Raw genomic sequence first — 20,486 nt, 5'->3', positions numbered from 1 at the left:
AGCAGTGAGGGAGCGGTAGGTACAAAGCAGGTCAGTGTCCATATTCTAGGGATCCGGCTCCTGAGGAGAACAATGCTAGTGACACCAGCCCTGACCGTGATCATACAATTCAATTTTCAAGAAATATTTATATTTCTCCATAAATAATATGAACATCAAACCGGAACAGGAGCGCTCCGGAGCTCAGATCGTCCTATAAAGGGCGAGAGATTTGTGAATTCACCAATTCAATCATTTCCGTTCTTACATATCAATAATGAACAAAAAATACAAAATTCAAGATCACAGGTGAGGAACATGGAGCATGTAAGGTGCTGGAGGACAGAAGGTGAGGAACATGGAGCATGTAAGGTGCTGGAGCACAGAAGGTGAGGAACATGGAGCATGTAAGGTGCTGGAGGACAGAAGGTGAGGAACATGGAGCATGTAAGGTGCTGGAGGACAGAAGGTGAGGAATATGGAGCATGTAAGGTGCTGGAGGACAGAAGGTGAGGAACATGGAGCATGCAAGGTGCTGGAGGAGAGAAGGTGAGGAACATGGAGCATGTAAGGTGCTGGAGGACAGAAGGTGAGGAACATGGAGCATGTAAGGTGCTGGAGACAGAAGGTGAGGAACATGGAGCATGCAAGGTGCTGGAGCACAGAAGGTGAGGGACATGGAGCATGCAAGGTGCTGGAGGACAGAAGGTGAGGAATATGGAGCATGTAAGGTGCTGGAGAACAGAAGGTAAGGAACATGGAGCAAGCAAGGAGCTGAAGGACAGAAGGTGAGGAACATGAAGCATGCAAGGTGCTGGAGCACAGAACGTGAGGAACATGAAGCATGCAAGGTGCTGGAGCACAGAAGGTGAGGAACATGGAGCATGCAAGGTGCTGGAGCACAGAAGGTGAGGAACATGGAGCATGAAAGGTGCTGGAGCACAGAAGGTGAGGAACATGGAGCATGCAAGGTTCTGGAGCACAGAAGGTGAGGAACATGGAGCATTCAAGGTGCTGAGCACAGAAGGTGAGGAAAATGGAGCATGCAAGGTGCTGGAGGACAGCAGGTGAGGAACATGGAGCATGCAAGATGCTGGAGGACAGAAGGTGAGGAAAATGGAGGAACAGAAGGTGAGAAACATGGAGCATGCAAGTGGCTGGAGGACAGCAGGTCAGGAACATGGAGCAAGCAAGGTGCTGGAGGACAGAAGGTGAGGAACATGGAGCATGCAAGATGCTGGAGGACAGAAGGTGAGGAACATGGAGCATGCAAGGTGCTGGAGGACAGAAGACGAGGAACATGGAGCATTGCAAGGTGCTGGAGGACAGCAGGTGAGGAACATGGAGCATGCAAGATGCTGGAGGACAGAAGGAGAGGATGGCACAAAGTATACCAAGACCTACACAAGAGGTTAGGATGGCATGAAGGTCATCAGTGGCTGGACCTGGGGAATGTTGTTGTTTATTAGCTGTCCCACGGACAGACTCGGTAGAGTTACGGAGGGTCGGATAGGCTCTAGCTGCCTGCTTTCTTCCCTCCAGGCCAGCTCTCTCTGTCGTAGGCTTTGTACTGAGCCTCGTTCTGTTGTGTTGCCCTCTCGCAGAATGACTCCATGGGAAAGCTGTATGGTATCCAGAACGAGGCCTGCAGTAGTGGCCGCCGAGCCCTTCACGTGATCGGTTTAGTAAAGGTGTAAGCCGGTAAAGTCTGAGGGTGGAATGTTGAGGGACCACACTTCTGTCCAGTAATCTCACACAGTTTAAGCTGTCCCTTGTCCCTGGTTCTTGTCCCTTTTTGAGGTTGGTGGATGGGTGTTCGTACATCCATCCGGCTTGACTTCCTAACCCGATACTCAGCTTCTTTGCTGGAGTCCAGCACCTCAATGCGGGGACGTACATGATGCTGGGGGAGCTTGGCCAGGTCTAGTTTTGGCACAGAAAGAACGTTGCCTTCATCATCGTAGATGACATCCTTCTTCTGGGGTGGCCTCCCAAGCTGGATCTTCAGGATGTGTGCAGGGAAGTCGGCAAGAGGTTGATATTTTCGTTGAGGCCCTTCTCCTCTTTTACTTTCATAAATTCTTCTAAAAGCATCTCTTTTTCTGTCTCCTCCAGGGATTTTGTGATGTTCCTCAGCCCGGCCGAGCGTAGAGGTCCACGATATGGACGCTATCCAGTCTTATTCTTGGGAGGGTTAGGGGGTGGGGTTGGCTGATGACCAGTGAGGACTTCTGAGTCACTGAAGTCTCTTTCTCTGTCTTTTCTTCCGGAGAGGGGTCTACTTCTTGGGAGCTTGAAGGCCGATCCTCGGGAGGATTGGGAGATTTGGAGATTGCCACCTCTTGGGGTTTTGTTTCTTGCTCAGGAATAGGTGTCATGGGGTGGTCAGACGATGCTGTTCAGGATCAAAGATGGACAATAAGTCACAAGAGGCTGACGGGTTAAAGTCAACATTTATGAAAGAATAAATCAGTACACTGGAGGATGGGGATTGTGTCATCGCCGTGTACTGAGGAGACCGGGGCAGAGGCCGGTGAAGCCTGAGGACAAACATCTCCATGACTGGTCTTCTAATGATGGGGGTGATGGTGAACACCTCGGTGATGGTGGTACACATACCTGAGGCAGACTGGAGCGGGCTGTGAGGACAGGCTGGGTGATGGGGACACACCCCTGTGCCCAGGAGTCATTAGGACATGGCTGAGGTTCTTCCTGCCAGCTCTGCTCGGGGGAAGTCTCATCTTCTCCCTCATCCCGAGGAATGAAGGTCCACTCTACCATCTGCATGATGACGTCTCGTGTCCGGCTGATGGAGTACGGGACCAGCTGAAATCACATCTACTATGAGAACCAACAGGAATCTATAGAACCCGCCTACAACAAGTCTATAACTCCTCCTACTTTCTATAACCCCTCCCAGATACCCCTCCTAAATCATACAGTATTAACTCCTCCCACTCCTTCCTATAACCCCTCCCAGCTACCCCTCCTATATCATACAGTATTAACTCCTCCCACTCCTTCCTATAAGCCCTCCTACTCCACAATACCACATGTTTATATTACTACATATAACTCCTCCACTCCTTCCTATAACCCCTCCCAGCTACCCCTCCTACTCACCCCCCCAAATCATACAGTATTAACTCCTCCCACTCCTTCCTATAACCCCTCCCAGATACCCCTCCTAAATCATACAGTAATAACTCCTCCCACTCCTCCCCATAACCCCTCCCACTCCACAATACCAAATGTGTATATTACTATATATAACTCCTCCCACTGCTTCTTATAACCCCTCCTACTTCACAATACCACATGTGTATATTACTAAATATAACTCCTCCCACTCCTCCCCATAACCCCTCCCACTCCACAATACCAAATGTGTATATTACTATATATAACTCCTCCCACTGCTTCTTATAACCCCTCCTACTTCACAATACCACATGTGTATATTACTAAATATAACTCCTCCCACTGCTTCTTATAACCCCTCCTACTTTACAATACCACACATATATAATACTATACATAACTCCTCCCACTTCATCCTATAACTCCTCCTACTCCACAATACATCACATGTATATTACTGTATATAACTCCTCCCACTGCTTCTTATAACCCCTCCTACTCCACAATACCACACATGTATATTACTATATATTACTCCTCCCACTTCTTCCTATAACTCCTCCCACTGACCACCAATACCATCCCAGGTGATTGGGCCCTCAGCTCCGGGTTCCATCAGGAAATCTATTTGGGACACAATCTCTCCTCTGATTGGCTCACCTGTGTCTCCAGGTAGACTTTGTAGCACTCATCCATCACCCGACCAATCAGAGAGTCCAGCAGCTCTCCCACCACCTCCTCCCCGTCCTCTGTGGCCACCATGGACAGCCAATCGTCCTCCGTGAAGCGTCCAGGAATGACGTCCACACTGACCTGGGGGATGGGAGCCACCGGAGCAGGGCGCGGCTTGTCAGAGCGAGACTTGGACCCCGCCCCCCGGGACACGCCCTGAGAAAAAGGAGTAGTTACCATTAGGAAACCGTATACCCCACCTCTGTCCTCATACACCTCTGCGAGGGTCCGCAGTCTCCCGTCACATGACTCTGCGAGGGTCCGCACTCTCCCGTCACATGACTCTGGGAGGGTCCGCACTCTCCCGTCACGTGACTCTGGGAGGGGTCCGCGCTCTCCCGTCACGTGACTCTGGGAGGGTCCGCGCTCTCCCGTCACGTGACTCTGGGAGGGTCCGCGCTCTCCCGTCACGTGACTCTGGGAGGGTCCGCACTCTCCCGTCACGTGACTTCTGGGAGGGTCCGCACTCTCCCGTCACGTGACTCTGGGAGGGTCCGCACTCTCCCGTCACATGACTCTGCGAGGGTCCGCAGTCTCCCGTCACATGACTCTGGGAGGGTCCGCGCTCTCCCGTCACGTGACTCTGGGAGGGTCCGCGCTCTCCCGTCACGTGACTCTGGGAGGGTCCGCACTCTCCCGTCACGTGACTCTGGGAGGGTCCGCGCTCTCCCGTCACGTGACTCTGGGAGGGTCCGCGCTCTCCCGTCTTGTGACTCTGGGAGGGTCCGCGGTCTCCCGTCACATGACTCTGGAGGGTCCGCGGTCTCCCGTCACATGACTCTGGAGGGTCCGCACTCTCCCGTCACATGACTCTGGGAGGGTCCGCACTCTCCCGTCACATGACTCTGGGAGGGTCCGCACTCTCCCGTCACATGACTCTGGGAGGGGCCGCACTCTCCCGTCACATGACTCTGGGAGGGTCCGCACTCTCCCGTCACATGACTCTGGGAGGGTCCGCACTCTCCCGTCACATGACTCTGGGAGGGTCCGCACTCTCCCGTCACATGACTCTGGAGGGTCCACACTCTCCCGTCACACGACTCTGGGAGGGTCCGCACTCTCCTGCCACATGACTCTGGAGGGTCCGTGCTCTCCCGTCACACGACTCTGGAGGGCCTGCAGTCTCCTGTCACATGACTGTGGGAGGGTCCGCAATCTCCTGTCACATGACTCTGGAGGGCCTGCAGTCTCCTGTCACACGACTCCGGGAGGGTCCGCAGTCTCCCGTCACATGACTCTGGGAGGGTCCGCAGTCTCCCGTCACATGACTCTGGAGGGTCCGCGGTCTCCCGTCACATGACTCTGGGAGGGTCCGCAGTCTCCCGTCACATGACTCTGGGAGGGTCCGCAGTCTCCCGTCACATGACTCTGGGAGGGTCCGCGGTCTCCCGTCACATGACTCTGGGAGGGTCTGCAGTCTCCTGTCACATGATATGTTGGGGGAGGGGGGATGATATAGTAATGCACATAGATAGTACCCCCCCCCCTCCCGTACCTGTCCCGGGGTGGCGGTGGATCTCCCGGGGGCTCCGCTCCTCGTACTGCTCATCCCGGACTCCTCTCACTGTTGTGTCTGGACGTTGCCGGGTGACGGGTCGCTCAGGGATGACGTAATCGGCGTCCTCATGTTGCCTTGGTGACTGAGATCGGGCGTGTCTTTTTTGACGTCATTCGTTGCTGACTAACATTATGAACCCCAAGCTGAGTCGCAGAACAGTGACATCACGAATGGCTGTTGCTGATGACGTGGGGCCGCGGTTTCCATGGAAACCGGATCACTGCACAGCGACCATTAAAACACCCGACAAACGGTAAGAGGATCCCCCCCGCCCCCACACTGTACAGAGAGGACCTGCCCCCCCCCCCCATACTGTACAGAGAGGACCCGTCCCCTCCCCCACACTGTACAGAGAGGACCCGTCCCCTCCCCCACACTGTACAGAGAGGACCCGCCCCCTCCCCCCCCCACTGTACAGAGAGGACCCGTCCCCTCCCCCACACTGTACAGAGAGGACCTGCCCGCCCCCCCCCCCCACTGTACAGAGAGGACCCGTCCCCTCCCCCATACTGTACAGAGAGGACCCGTCCCCCCGTCCCCACTGTACAGAGAGGACCTGCCCCCCCCCCACTGTACAGAGAGGACCTGTCCCCCCCCCCCTCCACACACACTGTACAGAGAGGACCCGTCCCCTCCCCCATACAGTACAGAGAGGACCTCCCCCCCCCACTGTACAGAGAGGACCTGTCCCCCCCCCCCTCCACACACACTGTACAGAGAGGACCCGTCCCCTCCCCCCCACTGTACAGAGAGGACCCGTCCCCTCCCCCATACTGTACAGAGAGGACCCCCCCCCCCCACTGTACAGAGAGGACCTGCCCGCCCCCCCCCCCCCCCCACTGTACAGAGAGGACCCCCTCCCCCATACTGTACAGAGAGGACCCGCCCCCTCCCCCATACTGTACAGAGAGGACCCGCCCCCTCCCCCATACTGTACAGAGAGGACCCGCCCCCTCCCCCATACTGTACAGAGAGGACCCGCCCCCTCCCCCATACTGTACAGAGAGGACCCGTCCCCTCCCCCACACTGTATAGAGACCCCCCACACACACACTGTACAGAGAGGACCCCCCCCCCCACTGTACAGAGAGGACCTGCCCGCCCCCCCCCCCCCCACTGTACAGAGAGGACCCGTCCCCTCCCCCCCACTGTACAGAGAGGACGCCCACCCCACTGTACAGAGAGGACCCGTCTCCTCCCCCACACTGTATAGAGAGAACCCCCCCCCCACACACACACACACTGTACAGAGAGGACCTGCCCGCCCCCCCCCCCCCACTGTACAGAGAGGACCCCCCCACTGTACAGAGAGGACCCCCCCCACTGTACAGAGAGGACCCCCCCCACTGTACAGAGAGGACCCCCCCCACTGTACAGAGAGGACCCCCCCCCTCCCCCATACTGTACAGAGAGGACCCGTCCCCTCCCCCATACTGTACAGAGAGGACCCGTCCCCTCCCCCACACTGTACAGAGAGGACCTGCCCCCCCACTGTACAGAGAGGACCCGCCCCCTCCCCCATACTGTACAGAGAGGACCCGTCCCCTCCCCCATACTGTACAGAGAGGACCTGCCCCCCCACTGTACAGAGAGGACCCGCCCCCTCCCCCATACTGTACAGAGAGGACCAGCCCCCTCCCCCATACTGTACAGAGAGGACCCGCCCCCTCCCCCATACTGTACAGAGAGGACCCGCCCCCTCCCCCATACTGTACAGAGAGGACCCGTCCCCTCCCCCATACTGTACAGAGAGGACGCCCACCCCACTGTACAGAGAGGACCCCCCCACACTGTATAGAGAGGACCCCCCCACACACACTGTACAGTGAAGAGTTGTCGCAGAGGAATGCTGGGAGCGGGGGGTTGTCGCAGAGGAATGCTGGGAGCGGGGGGTTGTCGCAGAGGAATGGTGGGAGCGGGGGGTTGTCGCAGAGGAATGGGGGGAGCGGGGGGTTGTCGCAGAGGAATGGTGGGAGCGGGGGGTTGTCGCAGAGGAATGCTGGGAGCGGGGGGTTGTCGCAGAGGAATGGGGGGAGCGGGGGGTTGTCGCAGTGGAATGCTGGGAGCGGGGGGTTGTCGCAGTGGAATGGTGGGAGCGGAGGGTTGTCGCAGAGGAATGGTGGGAGCGGGGGGTTGTCGCAGAGGAATGCTGGGAGCGGGGGGTTGTCGCAGAGGAATGCTGGGAGCGGAGGGTTGTCGCAGAGGAATGCTGGGAGCGGGGGGTTGTCGCAGAGGAATGGTGGGAGCGGAGGGTTATCGCAGAGGAATGCTGGGAGCGGGGGGTTGTCGCAGAGGAATGGTGGGAGCGGAGGGTTATCGCAGAGGAATGCTGGGAGCGGGGGGTTGTCGCAGAGGAGTGGGGGGTTGTCGCAGAGGAATGGTGGGAGCGGGGGGTTGTCGCAGAGGAATGGTGGGAGCGGAGGGTTATCGCAGAGGAATGCTGGGAGCGGGGGGTTGTCGCAGAGGAATGCTGGGAGCGGGGGGTTGTCGCAGAGGAGTGGGGGGTTGTCGCAGAGGAATGGTGGGAGCGGGGGGTTGTCGCAGAGGAATGGTGGGTGGGAGCGGGGGGTTGTCGCAGAGGAATGGTGGGTGGGAGCGGGGGGTTGTCGCAGAGGAATGGTGGGAGCGGGGGTTGTCGCAGAGGAATGGTGGGAGCGGGGGGTTGTCGCAGAGGAATGCTGGGAGCGGGGGGTTGTCGCAGAGGAATGCTGGAAGCGGGGGGTTGTCGCAGAGGAATGCTGGGAGCGGGGGTTGTCGCAGAGGAGTGGTGGGTGGGAGTGGGGGGTTGTCGCAGAGGAATGGTGGGTGGGAGCGGGGGGTTGTCGCAGAGGAATGGTGGGTGGGAGCGGGGGGTTGTCGCAGAGGATGGTGGGAGCGGGGGGTTGTCGCAGAGGAATGGTGGGAGCGGGGGGTTGTCGCAGAGGAATGGTGGGAGCGGGGGGTTGTCGCAGAGGAATGGTGGGAGCGGGGGGTTGTCGCAGAGGAATGGTGGGAGCGGAGGGTTGCCGCAGAGGAATGCTGGGAGTGAAGAGTTGTCGCAGCGGAATGCTGGGAGTGAAGAGTTGTCGCAGAGGAATGGTGGGGGCGGGGGGTTGTCGCAGAGGAATGCTGGGAGCGGAGGGTTGTCGCAGAGGAGCGGAGGGTTGTCGCAGAGGAATGGTGGGAGCGGGGGGTTGTCGCAGAGGAATGGTGGGAGCGGGGGGTTGTCGCAGAGGAATGGTGGGAGCGGGGGGTTGTCGCAGAGGAATGGTGGGAGCGGGGGGTTGTCGCAGAGGAGTGGGGGGTTGTCGCAGAGGAATGGTGGGAGCGGGGGGTTGTCGCAGAGGAATGATGGGAGCGGGGGGTTGTCGCAGAGGAGTGGGGGGTTGTCGCAGAGGAATGGTGGGAGCGGGGGGTTGTCGCAGAGGAATGGGGGGAGCGGGGGGTTGTCGCAGAGGAATGCTGGGAGCGGGGGGTTGTCGCAGAGGAGTGGGGGGTTGTCGCAGAGGAATGCTGGGAGCGGGGGGTTGTCGCAGAGGAGTGGGGGGTTGTCGCAGAGGAATGCTGGGAGCGGGGGTTGTCGCAGAGGAGTGGGGGGTTGTCGCAGAGGAATGGTGGGAGCGGGGGGTTGTCGCGGAGGAATGCTGGGAGCGGGGGGTTGTCGCAGAGGAATGGTGGGAGCGGGGGTTGTCGCAGAGGAGTGGGGGGTTGTCGCAGAGGAATGGTGGGAGCGGGGGGTTGTCGCAGAGGAATGGTGGGAGCGGGGGGTTGTCGCAGAGGAGTGGGGGGTTGTCGCAGAGGAATGGTGGGAGCGGGGGGTTGTCGCGGAGGAATGCTGGGAGCGGGGGGTTGTCGCAGAGGAATGGTGGGAGCGGGGGGTTGTCGCAGAGGAGTGGGGGGTTGTCGCAGAGGAATGGTGGGAGCGGGGGGTTGTCGCAGAGGAATGGTGGGAGCGGGGGGTTGTCGCAGAGGAATGGTGGGAGCGGGGGGTTGTCGCAGAGGAATGGTGGGAGCGGGGGGTTGTCGCAGAGGAATGGTGGGAGCGGGGGGTTGTCGCAGAGGAATGCTGGGAGCGGGGGGTTGTCGCAGAGGAGCGGGGGGTTGTCGCAGAGGAATGGTGGGAGTGACCGGTTTCCTCCCCAGGATCCTCCATCATGTATCGGAAGGAGAAGAGTATCCAGATGAAGAGCAGCTCCTCGGCTCTCTACAACAACCTCAGCGTCTTACCCATCAGTGACAAGAGCCACACCTACTTCACCGTCGTCCATGGCAACACCGTCAACATGGTGAGCGCCTCTGCCGACGGACTGAACTTCTCCCACCGCCAACTACAGTCCAAGGAGGGGAGTGTGGCCCTGAGCTCCTCCCTCATCACACAGGTGGGTGGAGTCCTGTGTGGTGCCCCCTACCTGCCATGTGGAGTATGTTAGATGAATGGGGACACCAAGGAGGGGAGTGTGGCCCTGAGCTCCTCCCTCATCACACAGGTGGGTAGAGTCCTGCGTGGTGCCCCCTACTTGTCATGTGGAGTATGTTAGATGAATGGGGACACAAAGGAGGGGAGTGTGGTCCTGAGCTCCTCCCTCATCGCACAGGTGGGTGGAGTCATGTGTGGTGCCCCCTACCTGCCATGTGGAGTATGTTGGATGACTGGGGACACGGGTTGGGTGTTGGACACTGGAGATGAGTCGCACCTACACCGTGTTCTCCGTCCTGCCAGTCTCTTGTCATGTGACCGTGCCCATATGGAACATGGCAGGTAGGGGGCACGTGTGAGCTGTGCACTTCTGATTGGTGGGAAGGTATGGGGCTGTCTACACAGGGAGCAGAGACCGAGCTGCACTCATCTCCGGAACCTTCTGTCCTCTACAGGCCTGCTGGTGTGTCCTCCCCTCCCGGGTTCTGCTGGTACTGACCTCACAGAAGGGCATTCAGGTAAGAGGGTCACATGACCACTCTGTACACCTCTGTATAGTGTCCTGTCCTCTCCTCCTCACCTCTCTTCTCCTCCTGACCCCTCCCCTCCTCTCCTCCTCTCCTCTCCTCCTCACCCCTCCTCTCCTCTCCTCCTCCTCACCCCTCCTCTCCTCCTCACCCCTCCTCTCCTCCTCCTCACCCCTCCTCTCCTCCTCCTCACCCCTCCTCTCCTCCTCACCCCTCCTCTCCTCCTCCTCACCCCTCCTCTCCTCTCCTCCTCCTCACCCCTCCTCTCCTCTCCTCCTCCTCACCCCTCCTCTCCTCTCCTCCTCCTCACCCCTCCTCTCCTCCTCACCCCTCCTCTCCTCCTCGCCCCTCCTCTCCTCCTGACCCCTCCCCTCCTCTCCTCCTCACCCCTCCTCTCCTCCTCACCCCTCCTCTCCTCCTCACCCCTCCTCTCCTTCTCACCCCTCCTCTCCTTCTCACCCCTCCTCTCCTCCTCACCCCTCTCCTCCTCCTCAACCCTCTTCTCCTCTCCTCCTTGCATCTCTTCTCCTCCTGACCCCTCCTCTGCTCTCCTCCTGACCCCTCCTCTGCTCTCCTCCTGACCCCTCCTCTGCTCTCCTCCTCACTCCTCCTCCTCTCCTCTCTGCCTCGCCCCCCCTCCTCTCCTCCTTGCCCCTCTTTTCCTCCTTGCCCCTCTTTTCCTCCTTGCCCCTCTTTTCCTCCTTGCCCCTCTTTTCCTCCTCGCCCCTCTTCTCCTCCTCGCCCCTCTTCTCCTCCTCGCCCCTCTTCTCCTCCTCGCCCCTCTTCTCCTCCTCGCCCCTCCTCTGCTCTCCTCCTCGCCCCTCCTCTGCTCTCCTCCTCGCCCCTCCTCTGCTCTCCTCCTCGCCTCTCCTCTCCCCCTTTCCCCTCCTCTCCCCCTTTCCCCTCCTCTCCCCCTTTCCCCTCCTCTCCCCCTCGCCCCTCCTCTCCCCCTCGCCCCTCCTCTCCCCCTCTCCCCTCCTCTCCCCCTCTCCCCTCCTCTCCCCCTCGCCCCTCCTCTCCCCCTCGCCCCTCCTCTCCCCCTCGCCCCTCCTCTCCCCCTCGCCCCTCTTCTCCTCTCCTCCTCGCCCCTCTTCTCCTCTCCTCCTCGCCCCTCTTCTCCTCTCCTCCTCGCCCCTCTTCTCCTCCTCGCCCCTCTTCTCCTCCTCGCCCCTCTTCTCCTCCTCGCCCCTCCTCTCCTCCTCGCCCCTCTACTCCTCTCCTCCTCTTCTCCTCCTCACCCCTCTTCTCCTCCTTACCACTCTTCTCCTCCTGAACCCTCCTCTCCTCTTCTCCTCGCCCCTCTTCTCCTCTCCTCTCCTCCTCTCCCCTCCTCTCCTCTCCTCCTCGCCCCTCCTCTCTTCTCCTCCTCGCCCCTCCACTCCTCTCCTCCTCTTCTCCTCCTCGCCCCTCTTCTCCTCCTTACCACTCTTCTCCTCCTGAACCCTCCTCTCCTCTTCTCCTCGCCCCTCTTCTCCTCTCCTCCTCACCCCTCCTCTCTGTCACGGTCACCTGATCGCCACCCTCAACATGCGACAATCGCATGACCGCGACCAACAATAATACATCACGCCCGCGGCGTCAGACCCCAGACCTTCTCACCAAACTTGTGACTGAAGGACCGGCTGATCTAAAACCGCGATGTGACGCGCGTAACAAGGCCCCACCCAGCTGCACCCGGCACAGCGATTGTCCAGCTAATGGAACGCAGTTGACGCACCGGCAGCCTGACTGCGCTTGTTACCGGGTCGGGTTAATCACACAACTAACCCTTCACTGCCACCACCACTTTGTACAGAGGAAGGGGAAACTCTCGTTATCCAATATACACTGTAATGGGTGAAGTCGTCTGTCCAACACGGTCACCGCAGGCCGATTGGGCAGAGGATTAAACAAACACAGGAGCGTCTCTTCAAAAGGCAGGAATTCGTGAATTGCAAGTAAGCGCTTAGAAACAGTTTAACACTTTCAGAAAGAAAGATTTATTACTAAGAGTCAAACCGGTGCAATAAAATATTTACAAAGAAAATGTAACTAAGATATATATTTATATATAAAAACAGCCCCGCCCAGAGATAACAGGGAGGAGTTAGAAGGGGAAGTTACTTGCCATGTTCATCCTTGGGGTAGCAGATCCAAGTTGCAGAGTGAAGGGTCTCTGATCTCCTCTGTTACCATGTTAAGATTAGGAGATGTGTTTAGCTTATCCTTTAGGCCTGTTAGCCTGAATTTTTAAAAGTCCCCCAGCAGGGGGGGGGGGTGGCTCTGAGTAACTGACCAATAGGATGTTTAGGGTGGGGTCAGTCGGGCAAACTCTGAATTAGAACCAACATCTGTCATAATCCATGACATGAAACATCGGGACAACCTGACCTGTTACAAATGATATCTTGTTTGTGCTTCTGGGGAATGCCTTGAACTCTGGAGAAGGTTCTGCCATCCATCCCCGAGGTGTGAAATCACACAGGTCCCTTGGACAGAGAGGCTGCTGTCTCTATGGGGGGCTTTGTAGTGCTGGTATATGATCCAAACGCACACGTTCCTGCGTCATGCCTGATGAAGGGGTCCTGCGAGACTCCGAAACGTTGCCTTGCTGTAACTATGTGATGGTTTATTAAAACCTTTGGACCCATATTGGTGATCCTCGGTGTGCTGGTGACATTTTTTCCTTCTTTGTAGTGCTGGGCCCCCTGCTGCTCCAGCCTGCCAGCAACTTTTACCACTTACACATCTGTCCCTGTGCCTCTCAGGAAGGGAGGGGGAAGGGAATAAACGATTGAGGAATACGTCTAATAAAAAAGGGGGACTCTGCGTCCTACTCTGATGAGCAAGTTTGCTACACTCTCCTCCTCGCCCCTCCTCTCCTCTCCACCTCACCCCTACTCTCCTCCTCACCCCTCCTCTCCTCCTCACCCCTACTCTCCTCTCCACCTCACCCCTACTCTCCTCCTCACCCCTCCTCTCCACCTCACCCCTACTCTCCTCCTCGCCCCTACTCTCCTCTCCACCTCACCCCTACTCTCCTCCTCACCCCTCCTCTCCACCTCACCCCTACTCTCCTCCTCGCCCTTCCTCTCCTCCTCGCCCTTCCTCTCCTCCTCGCCCCTCCTCTCCTCTCCACCTCGCCCTTCCTCTCCACCTCGCCCCTCCTCTCCTCTCCACCTCGCCCTTCCTCTCCACCTCGCCCTTCCTCTCCACCTCGCCCTTCCTCTCCACCTCGCCCTTCCTCTCCTCCTCGCCCTTCCTCTCCTCCTCGCCCCTCCTCTCTTCTCCTCCTCACCCCTCTTCTTGTCTCTTCCTCTCTTCCTTGCCCCTCCTCTCTTCTCCTCACCCCTCCTTTCCTCTCTTCTCCTCCTCGCCCCTCTTCTCTTCTCCTCCTCGTCCCTCCTCTCTTCTCCTCCTCGCCCCTCCTCTCTTCTCCTCCTCGCCCCTCCTCTCTTCTCCTCCTCGCCCCTCCTCTCTTCTCCTCCTCGCCCCTCCTCTCCTCTCTTCTCCTCCTCGCCCCTCCTCTCCTCTCTTCTCCTCCTCGCCTCTCTTCTCCTCCTCGTCCCTCCTCTCCTCTCTTCTCCTCCTCACCCCTCTTCTTGTCTCTTCCTCTCTTCCTTGCCCCTCCTCTCCTCTCTTCTCCTCCTTGCCCCTCCTCTCCTCTCTTCTCCTTACCCCTCCTTTCCTCTCTTCTCCTCCTCGCCCCTCCTCTCCTCTCTTCTCCTCCTCGCCCCTCCTCTCCTCTCTTCTCCTCCTCGCCCCTCCTCTCCTCTCTTCTCCTCCTCGCCCCTCCTCTCCTCTCTTCTCCTCCTCGCCCCTCCTCTCCTCTCTTCTCCTCCTCGCCTCTCTTCTCCTCCTCGTCCCTCCTCGCCTCTCTTCTCCTCCTCGCCTCTCTTCTCCTCCTCGCCCCTCCTCTCTTCTCCTCCTCGCCCCTCCTCTCTTCTCCTCCTCGCCTCTCTTCTCCTCCTCGCCCCTCCTCTCTTCTCCTCCTCGCCCCTCCTCTCTTCTCCTCCTCGCCCCTCCTCTCTTCTCCTCCTCGCCCCTCCTCTCTTCTCCTCCTCGCCCCTCCTCTCCTCTCTTCTCCTCCTCTCCTCTCTTCTCCTCCTCTCCTCTCTTCTCCTCCTCTCCTCTCTTCTCCTCCTCTCCTCTCTTCTCCTCCTCTCCTCTCTTCTCCTCCTCTCCTCTCTTCTCCTCCTCGCCTCTCTTCTCCTCCTCGTCCCTCCTCTCCTCTCTTCTCCTCCTCACCCCTCTTCTTGTCTCTTCCTCTCTTCCTTGCCCCTCCTCTCCTCCCTTCTCCACCTTGCCCCTCCTCTCCTCTCTTCTCCTCACCGCTCCTTTCCTCTCTTCTCCTCCTCGCCCCTCCTCTCTTCTCCTCCTCGCCCCTCCTCTCTTCTCCTCCTCGCCCCTCCTCTCCTCTCTTCTCCTTCTCGCCCCTCCTCTCCTCTCTTCTCCTCCTCGCCCCTCCTCTCCTCTCTTCTCCTCCTCGCCCCTCCTCTCCTCCTCGTCCCTCCTCTCCTCTCTTCTCCTCCTCACCCCTCTTCTTGTCTCTTCCTCTCTTCCTTGCCCCTCCTCTCCTCTCTTCTCCTCCTTGCCCCTCCTCTCCTCTCTTCTCCTCCTTGCCCCTCCTTTCCTCTCTTCTCCTCACCCCTCCTTTCCTCTCTTCTCCTCCTCGCCCCTCCTCTCCTCTCTTCTCCTCCTCGCCCCTCCTCTCCTCTCTTCTCCTCCTCTCCTCTCTTCTCCTCCTCGCCCCTCCTCTCCTCCTCGTCCCTCCTCTCCTCTCTTCTCCTCCTCACCCCTCTTCTTGTCTCTTCCTCTCTTCCTTGCCCCTCCTCTCCTCTCTTCTCCTCCTTGCCCCTCCTCTCCTCTCTTCTCCTCCTTGCCCCTCCTTTCCTCTCTTCTCCTTACCCCTCCTTTCCTCTCTTCTCCTCCTCGCCCCTCCTCTCCTCTCTTCTCCTCCTCGCCCCTCCTCTCTTCTCCTCCTTGCCCCTCCTCTCTTCTCCTCCTCGCCCCTCCTCTCCTCTCTTCTCCTCCTCGCCCCTCCTCTCCTCTCTTCTCCTCCTCGCCCCTCCTCTCCTCTCTTCTCCTCCTCGCCCCTCCTCTCCTCCTCGTCCCTCCTCGCCTCTCTTCTCCTCCTCGCCCCTCCTCTCTTCTCCTCCTCGCCCCTCCTCTCTTCTCCTCCTCGCCCCTCCTCTCTTCTCCTCCTCGCCCCTCCTCTCTTCTCCTCCTCGCCCCTCCTCTCCTCTCTTCTCCTCCTCGCCCCTCCTCTCCTCTCTTCTCCTCCTCGCCCCTCCTCTCCTCTCTTCTCCTCCTCGCCCCTCCTCTCCTCTCTTCTCCTCCTCTCCTCTCTTCTCCTCCTCTCCTCTCTTCTCCTCCTCTCCTCTCTTCTCCTCCTCTCCTCTCTTCTCCTCCTCGCCTCTCTTCTCCTCCTCGTCCCTCCTCTCTTCTCCTCCTCGTCCCTCCTCTCTTCTCCTCCTCGTCCCTCCTCTCCTCTCTTCTCCTCCTCACCCCTCTTCTTGTCTCTTCCTCTCTTCCTTGCCCCTCCTCTCCTCCCTTCTCCTCACCGCTCCTTTCCTCTCTTCTCCTCCTCGCCCCTCCTCTCTTCTCCTCCTCGCCCCTCCTCTCTTCTCCTCCTCGCCCCTCCTCTCCTCTCTTCTCCTCCTCGCCCCTCCTCTCCTCTCTTCTCCTCCTCGCCCCTCCTCTCCTCTCTTCTCCTCCTCGCCCCTCCTCTCCTCCTCGTCCCTCCTCTCCTCTCTTCTCCTCCTCACCCCTCTTCTTGTCTCTTCCTCTCTTCCTTGCCCCTCCTCTCCTCTCTTCTCCTCCTTGCCCCTCCTCTCCTCTCTTCTCCTCGCCCCTCCTTTCCTCTCTTCTCCTCCTCGCCCCTCCTCTCCTCTCTTCTCCTCCTCGCCCCTCCTCTCCTCTCTTCTCCTCCTCGCCTCTCTTCTCCTCCTCGTCCCTCCTCGCCTCTCTTCTCCTCCTCGCCCCTCCTCTCTTCTCCTCCTCGCCCCTCCTCTCTTCTCCTCCTCGCCCCTCCTCTCTTCTCCTCCTCGCCCCTCCTCTCTTCTCCTCCTCGCCCCTCCTCTCTTCTCCTCTTCGCCCCGCCTCTCTTCTCCTCCTCGCCCCTCCTCTCTTCTCCTCCTCGCCCCTCCTCTCTTCTCCTCCTCGCCCCTCCTCTCCTCTCCTCCTCGCCCCTCCTCTCCTCTCTTCTCCTCCTCGCCCCTCCTCTCCTCTCCTCTCTTCTCCTCCTTGCCCCTCCTCTCCTCTCTTCTCCTCCTCGCCTCTCTTCTCCTCCTCGTCCCTCCTCTCTTCTCCTCCTCGTCCCTCCTCTCCTCTCTTCTCCTCCTCACCCCTCTTCTTGTCTCTTCCTCTCTTCCTTGCCCCTCCTCTCCTCTCTTCTCCTCCTTGCCCCTCCTCTCCTCTCTTCTCCTCACCCCTCCTTTCCTCTCTTCTCCTCACCCCTCCTTTCCTCTCTTCTCCTCCTCGCCCCTCCTCTCTTCTCCTCCTCGCCCCTCCTCTCTTCTCCTCCTCGCCCCTCCTCTCTTCTCCTCCTCGCCCCTCCTCTCTTCTCCTCTTCGCCCCGCCTCTCTTCTCCTCCTCGCCCCTCCTCTCTTCTCCTCCTCGCCCCGCCTCTCTTCTCCTCCTCGCCCCTCCTCTCTTCTCCTCCTCGCCCCTCCTCTCTTCTCCTCCTCGCCCCTCCTCTCTTCTCCTCCTCGCCCCTCCTCTCTTCTCCTCCTCGCCCCTCCTCTCCTCTCCTCTCCTCCTCGCCCCTCCTCTCCTCTCTTCTCCTCCTCGCCCCTCCTCTCCTCTCTTCTCCTCCTTGCCCCTCCTCTCCTCTCTTCTCCTCCTCGCCTCTCTTCTCCTCCTCGTCCCTCCTCTCTTCTCTTCCTCGCCCCTCCTCTCTTCTCCTCTTCGCCCCGCCTCTCTTCTCCTCCTCGCCCCTCCTCTCTTCTCCTCCTCGCCCCTCCTCTCCTCTCCTCCTCGCCCCTCCTCTCCTCTCTTCTCCTCCTCGCCCCTCCTCTCCTCTCCTCTCTTCTCCTCCTTGCCCCTCCTCTCCTCTCTTCTCCTCCTCGCCTCTCTTCTCCTCCTCGTCCCTCCTCTCTTCTCCTCCTCGTCCCTCCTCTCCTCTCTTCTCCTCCTCACCCCTCTTCTTGTCTCTTCCTCTCTTCCTTGCCCCTCCTCTCCTCTCCTCTCTTCTCCTCCTTGCCCCTCCTCTCCTCTCTTCTCCTCACCCCTCCTTTCCTCTCTTCTCCTCACCCCTCCTTTCCTCTCTTCTCCTCCTCGCCCCTCCTCTCTTCTCCTCCTCGCCCCTCCTCTCTTCTCCTCCTCGCCCCTCCTCTCTTCTCCTCCTCGCCCCTCCTCTCTTCTCCTCCTCGCCCCTCCTCTCTTCTCCTCCTCGCCCCTCCTCTCCTCTCTTCTCCTCCTCGCCCCTCCTCTCCTCTCTTCTCCTCCTCGCCCCTCCTCTCCTCTCCTCTCTTCTCCTCCTCGCCCCTCCTCTCCTCTCTTCTCCTCCTCGCCTCTCTTCTCCTCCTCGTCCCTCCTCTCCTCTCTTCTCCTCCTCGTCCCTCCTCTCCTCTCTTCTCCTCCTCGTCCCTCCTCTCCTCTCTTCTCCTCCTCGTCCCTCCTCTCCTCTCTTCTCCTCCTCGTCCCTCTTCTTGTCTCTTCCTCTCTTCCTTGCCCCTCCTCTCCTCTCTTCTCCTCCTTGCCCCTCCTCTCCTCTCTTCTCCTCACCCCTCCTTTCCTCTCTTCTCCTCACCCCTCCTTTCCTCTCTTCTCCTCACCCCTCCTTTCCTCTCTTCTCCTCACCCCTCCTTTCCTCTCTTCTCCTCCTCGCCCCTCCTCTCTTCTCCTCCTCGCCCCTCCTCTCTTCTCCTCCTCGCCCCTCCTCTCTTCTCCTCCTCGCCCCTCCTCTCTTCTCCTCCTCGCCCCTCCTCTCTTCTCCTCCTCGCCCCTCCTCTCCTCTCTTCTCCTCCTCGCCCCTCCTCTCCTCTCTTCTCCTCCTCGCCCCTCCTCTCCTCTCTTCTCCTCCTCGCCTCTCTTCTCCTCCTCGTCCCTCCTCTCTTCTCCTCCTCGCCCCTCCTCTCTTCTCCTCTCTTCTCCTCCTCGCCCCTCTTCTCCTCTCTTCTCCTCCTCGCCCCTCTTCTCCTCTCTTCTCCTCCTCGCCTCTCCTCTCTTCTCCTCTCTTCTCCTCCTCGCCCCTCTTCTCCTCCTCTTCTCTCCTCCTCGCCCCTCCTTTTCTCTCCTCCTCGCCCCTCCTTTCCTCTCCTCCTCGCCCCTCCTTTCCTCTCCTCCTCGCCCCTCCTTTCCTCTCCTCCTCGCCCCTCCTTTCCTCTCCTCCTCGCCCCTCCTTTCCTCTCCTCCTTGCCCCTCCTTTCCTCTCCTCCTCGCCCCTCCTTTCCTCTCCTCCTCGCCCCTCCTCGCCCCTCCTCTCTTCTCCTCCTCGCCCCTCCTCTCCTCTCTTCTCCTCCTCGCCCCTCCTCTCCTCTCTTCTCCTCCTCGCCCCTCCTCTCCTCTCTTCTCCTCCTCGCCTCTCTTCTCCTCCTCGTCCCTCCTCTCTTCTCCTCCTCGCCCCTCCTCTCTTCTCCTCTCTTCTCCTCCTCGCCCCTCTTCTCCTCTCTTCTCCTCCTCGCCCCTCTTCTCCTCTCTTCTCCTCCTCGCCTCTCCTCTCTTCTCCTCTCTTCTCCTCCTCGCCCCTCTTCTCCTCCTCTTCTCTCCTCCTCGCCCCTCCTTTTCTCTCCTCCTCGCCCCTCCTTTCCTCTCCTCCTCGCCCCTCCTTTCCTCTCCTCCTCGCCCCTCCTTTCCTCTCCTCCTCGCCCCTCCTTTCCTCTCCTCCTCGCCCCTCCTTTCCTCTCCTCCTCGCCCCTCCTTTCCTCTCCTCCTCGCCCCTCCTTGACCCTCCTCTCCTCCTCGCCCCTCCTTGACCCTCCTCTCCTTTCCTCCTCGCCCCTCTTCTCCTCTCCTTTCCTCCTCGCCCCTCTTCTCCTCTCCTTTCCTCCTCGCCCCTCTTCTCCTCTCCTTTCCTCCTCGCCCCTCTTCTCCTCTCCTTTCCTCCTCGCCCCTCCTCACCCCTCTTCTCCTCTCCTCCAGATGTACGAGTCTGATGGATCCATCATGGTGTACTGGCATGCACTGGACGCTCTGGAAACTCCTCAGGGTCAGTAGAACAAATTGAAAACAATTATGTCACCACCAGTGGGAGGAGCCAAGTCCAACAACCCCCTCCTATGTCTCACCACCAATGGGAGGGGCTTAACCCAACAACCCCCTCCTCTGTGTTACCACCAGTGGGAGGGGCTTAGTCCAACAAACCCCTCCTCTGTATCAGAACCAGTGGGAGGGGCTTAGTCCAACAAACCCCTCCTCTGTATCACCACCAGTGGGAGCGGCTGAGTCCAACAACCCCCTCCTCTGTGTCACCACCGCCTGTGGGAGGGGCTGAGTCCAACAACCCCCTCCTCTGTGTCACTGCCTGTGGGAGGGGCCGAGTCCAATACCTCCCTCCTATGTGTCACCGCCTGTGGGAGGGGCCGAGTCCAATACCTCCCTCCTATGTGTCACCGCCTATGGGAGGGGCCGAGTCCAATACCTCCCTCCTATGTGTCACCGCCTGTGGGAGGGGCCGAGTCCAGTAACTCCCTCCTATGTGTCACCGCCTGTGGGAGGGGCCGAGTCCAATACCTCCCTCCTATGTGTCACCGCCTGTGGGAGGGGCCGAGTCCAATGCCTCCCTCCTATGTGTCACCGCCTGTGGGAGGGGCCGAGTCCAATGCCTCCCTCCTATGTGTCACCTCCTGTGGGAGGGGCCGAGTCCAATACCTCCCTCCTATGTGTCGGCGCCTGTGGGAGGGGCCGAGTCCAATACCTCCCTCCTATGTGTCACCGCCTGTGGGAGGGGCTGAGTCCAATACCTCCCTCCTATGTGTCACCGCCTGTGGGAGGGGCCGAGTCCAATACCTCCCTCCTATGTGTCACCGCCTGTGGGAGGGGCCGAGTCCAATACCTCCCTCCTATGTGTCACCGCCTGTGGGAGGGGCCGAGTCCAATACCTCCCTCCTATGTGTCACCGCCTGTGGGAGGGGCTGAGTTCAGTACCTCCCTCCTATGTGTCACCGCCTGTGGGAGGGGCCGAGTCCAGTACCTCCCTTGTCTGTGGGGCAGATCTATGGTATACGGGATA

The 20,486-nt window shown here is 59.5% G+C and overlaps 2 protein-coding genes across 2 annotated transcripts; one reads left to right on the top strand and one right to left on the bottom strand.

The window, feature by feature from the left end:
* Positions 1 to 1,106: 1,106 nt before the first annotated feature.
* Positions 1,107 to 5,476, bottom strand: CUNH2orf81 (chromosome unknown C2orf81 homolog). Its single transcript, XM_089658502.1, is given in 7 exon segments — positions 1,107 to 1,663; positions 1,666 to 1,992; positions 1,995 to 2,195; positions 2,198 to 2,374; positions 2,595 to 2,805; positions 3,781 to 4,008; positions 5,348 to 5,476. Coding segments are annotated over 7 exon segments (1,470 nt in total). The 5' UTR covers positions 5,402 to 5,476; the 3' UTR covers positions 1,107 to 1,391.
* A 50-nt stretch (positions 5,477 to 5,526) lies between these two features.
* On the top strand, positions 5,527 to 19,486 carry WDR54 (WD repeat domain 54). Its single transcript, XM_089658501.1, has 4 exons — positions 5,527 to 5,663; positions 9,533 to 9,768; positions 10,262 to 10,324; positions 19,397 to 19,486. Exons 1-4 carry the CDS (start codon positions 5,594 to 5,596, stop codon positions 19,469 to 19,471), a joined length of 444 nt encoding a protein of 147 aa, XP_089514627.1. The 5' UTR covers positions 5,527 to 5,593; the 3' UTR covers positions 19,472 to 19,486.
* The last annotated feature ends 1,000 nt before the right edge of the window (positions 19,487 to 20,486 follow it).

The sequence above is a fragment of the Staurois parvus genome, unplaced genomic scaffold (assembly GCF_062004578.1).
Source record: "Staurois parvus isolate SC_StPar_1 unplaced genomic scaffold, SC_StPar_1.0 ptg001077l, whole genome shotgun sequence".
In the NCBI taxonomy this organism is placed as follows: domain Eukaryota; kingdom Metazoa; phylum Chordata; class Amphibia; order Anura; family Ranidae; genus Staurois; species Staurois parvus.
This window is presented reverse-complemented; position numbering and strand designations above follow the sequence as displayed.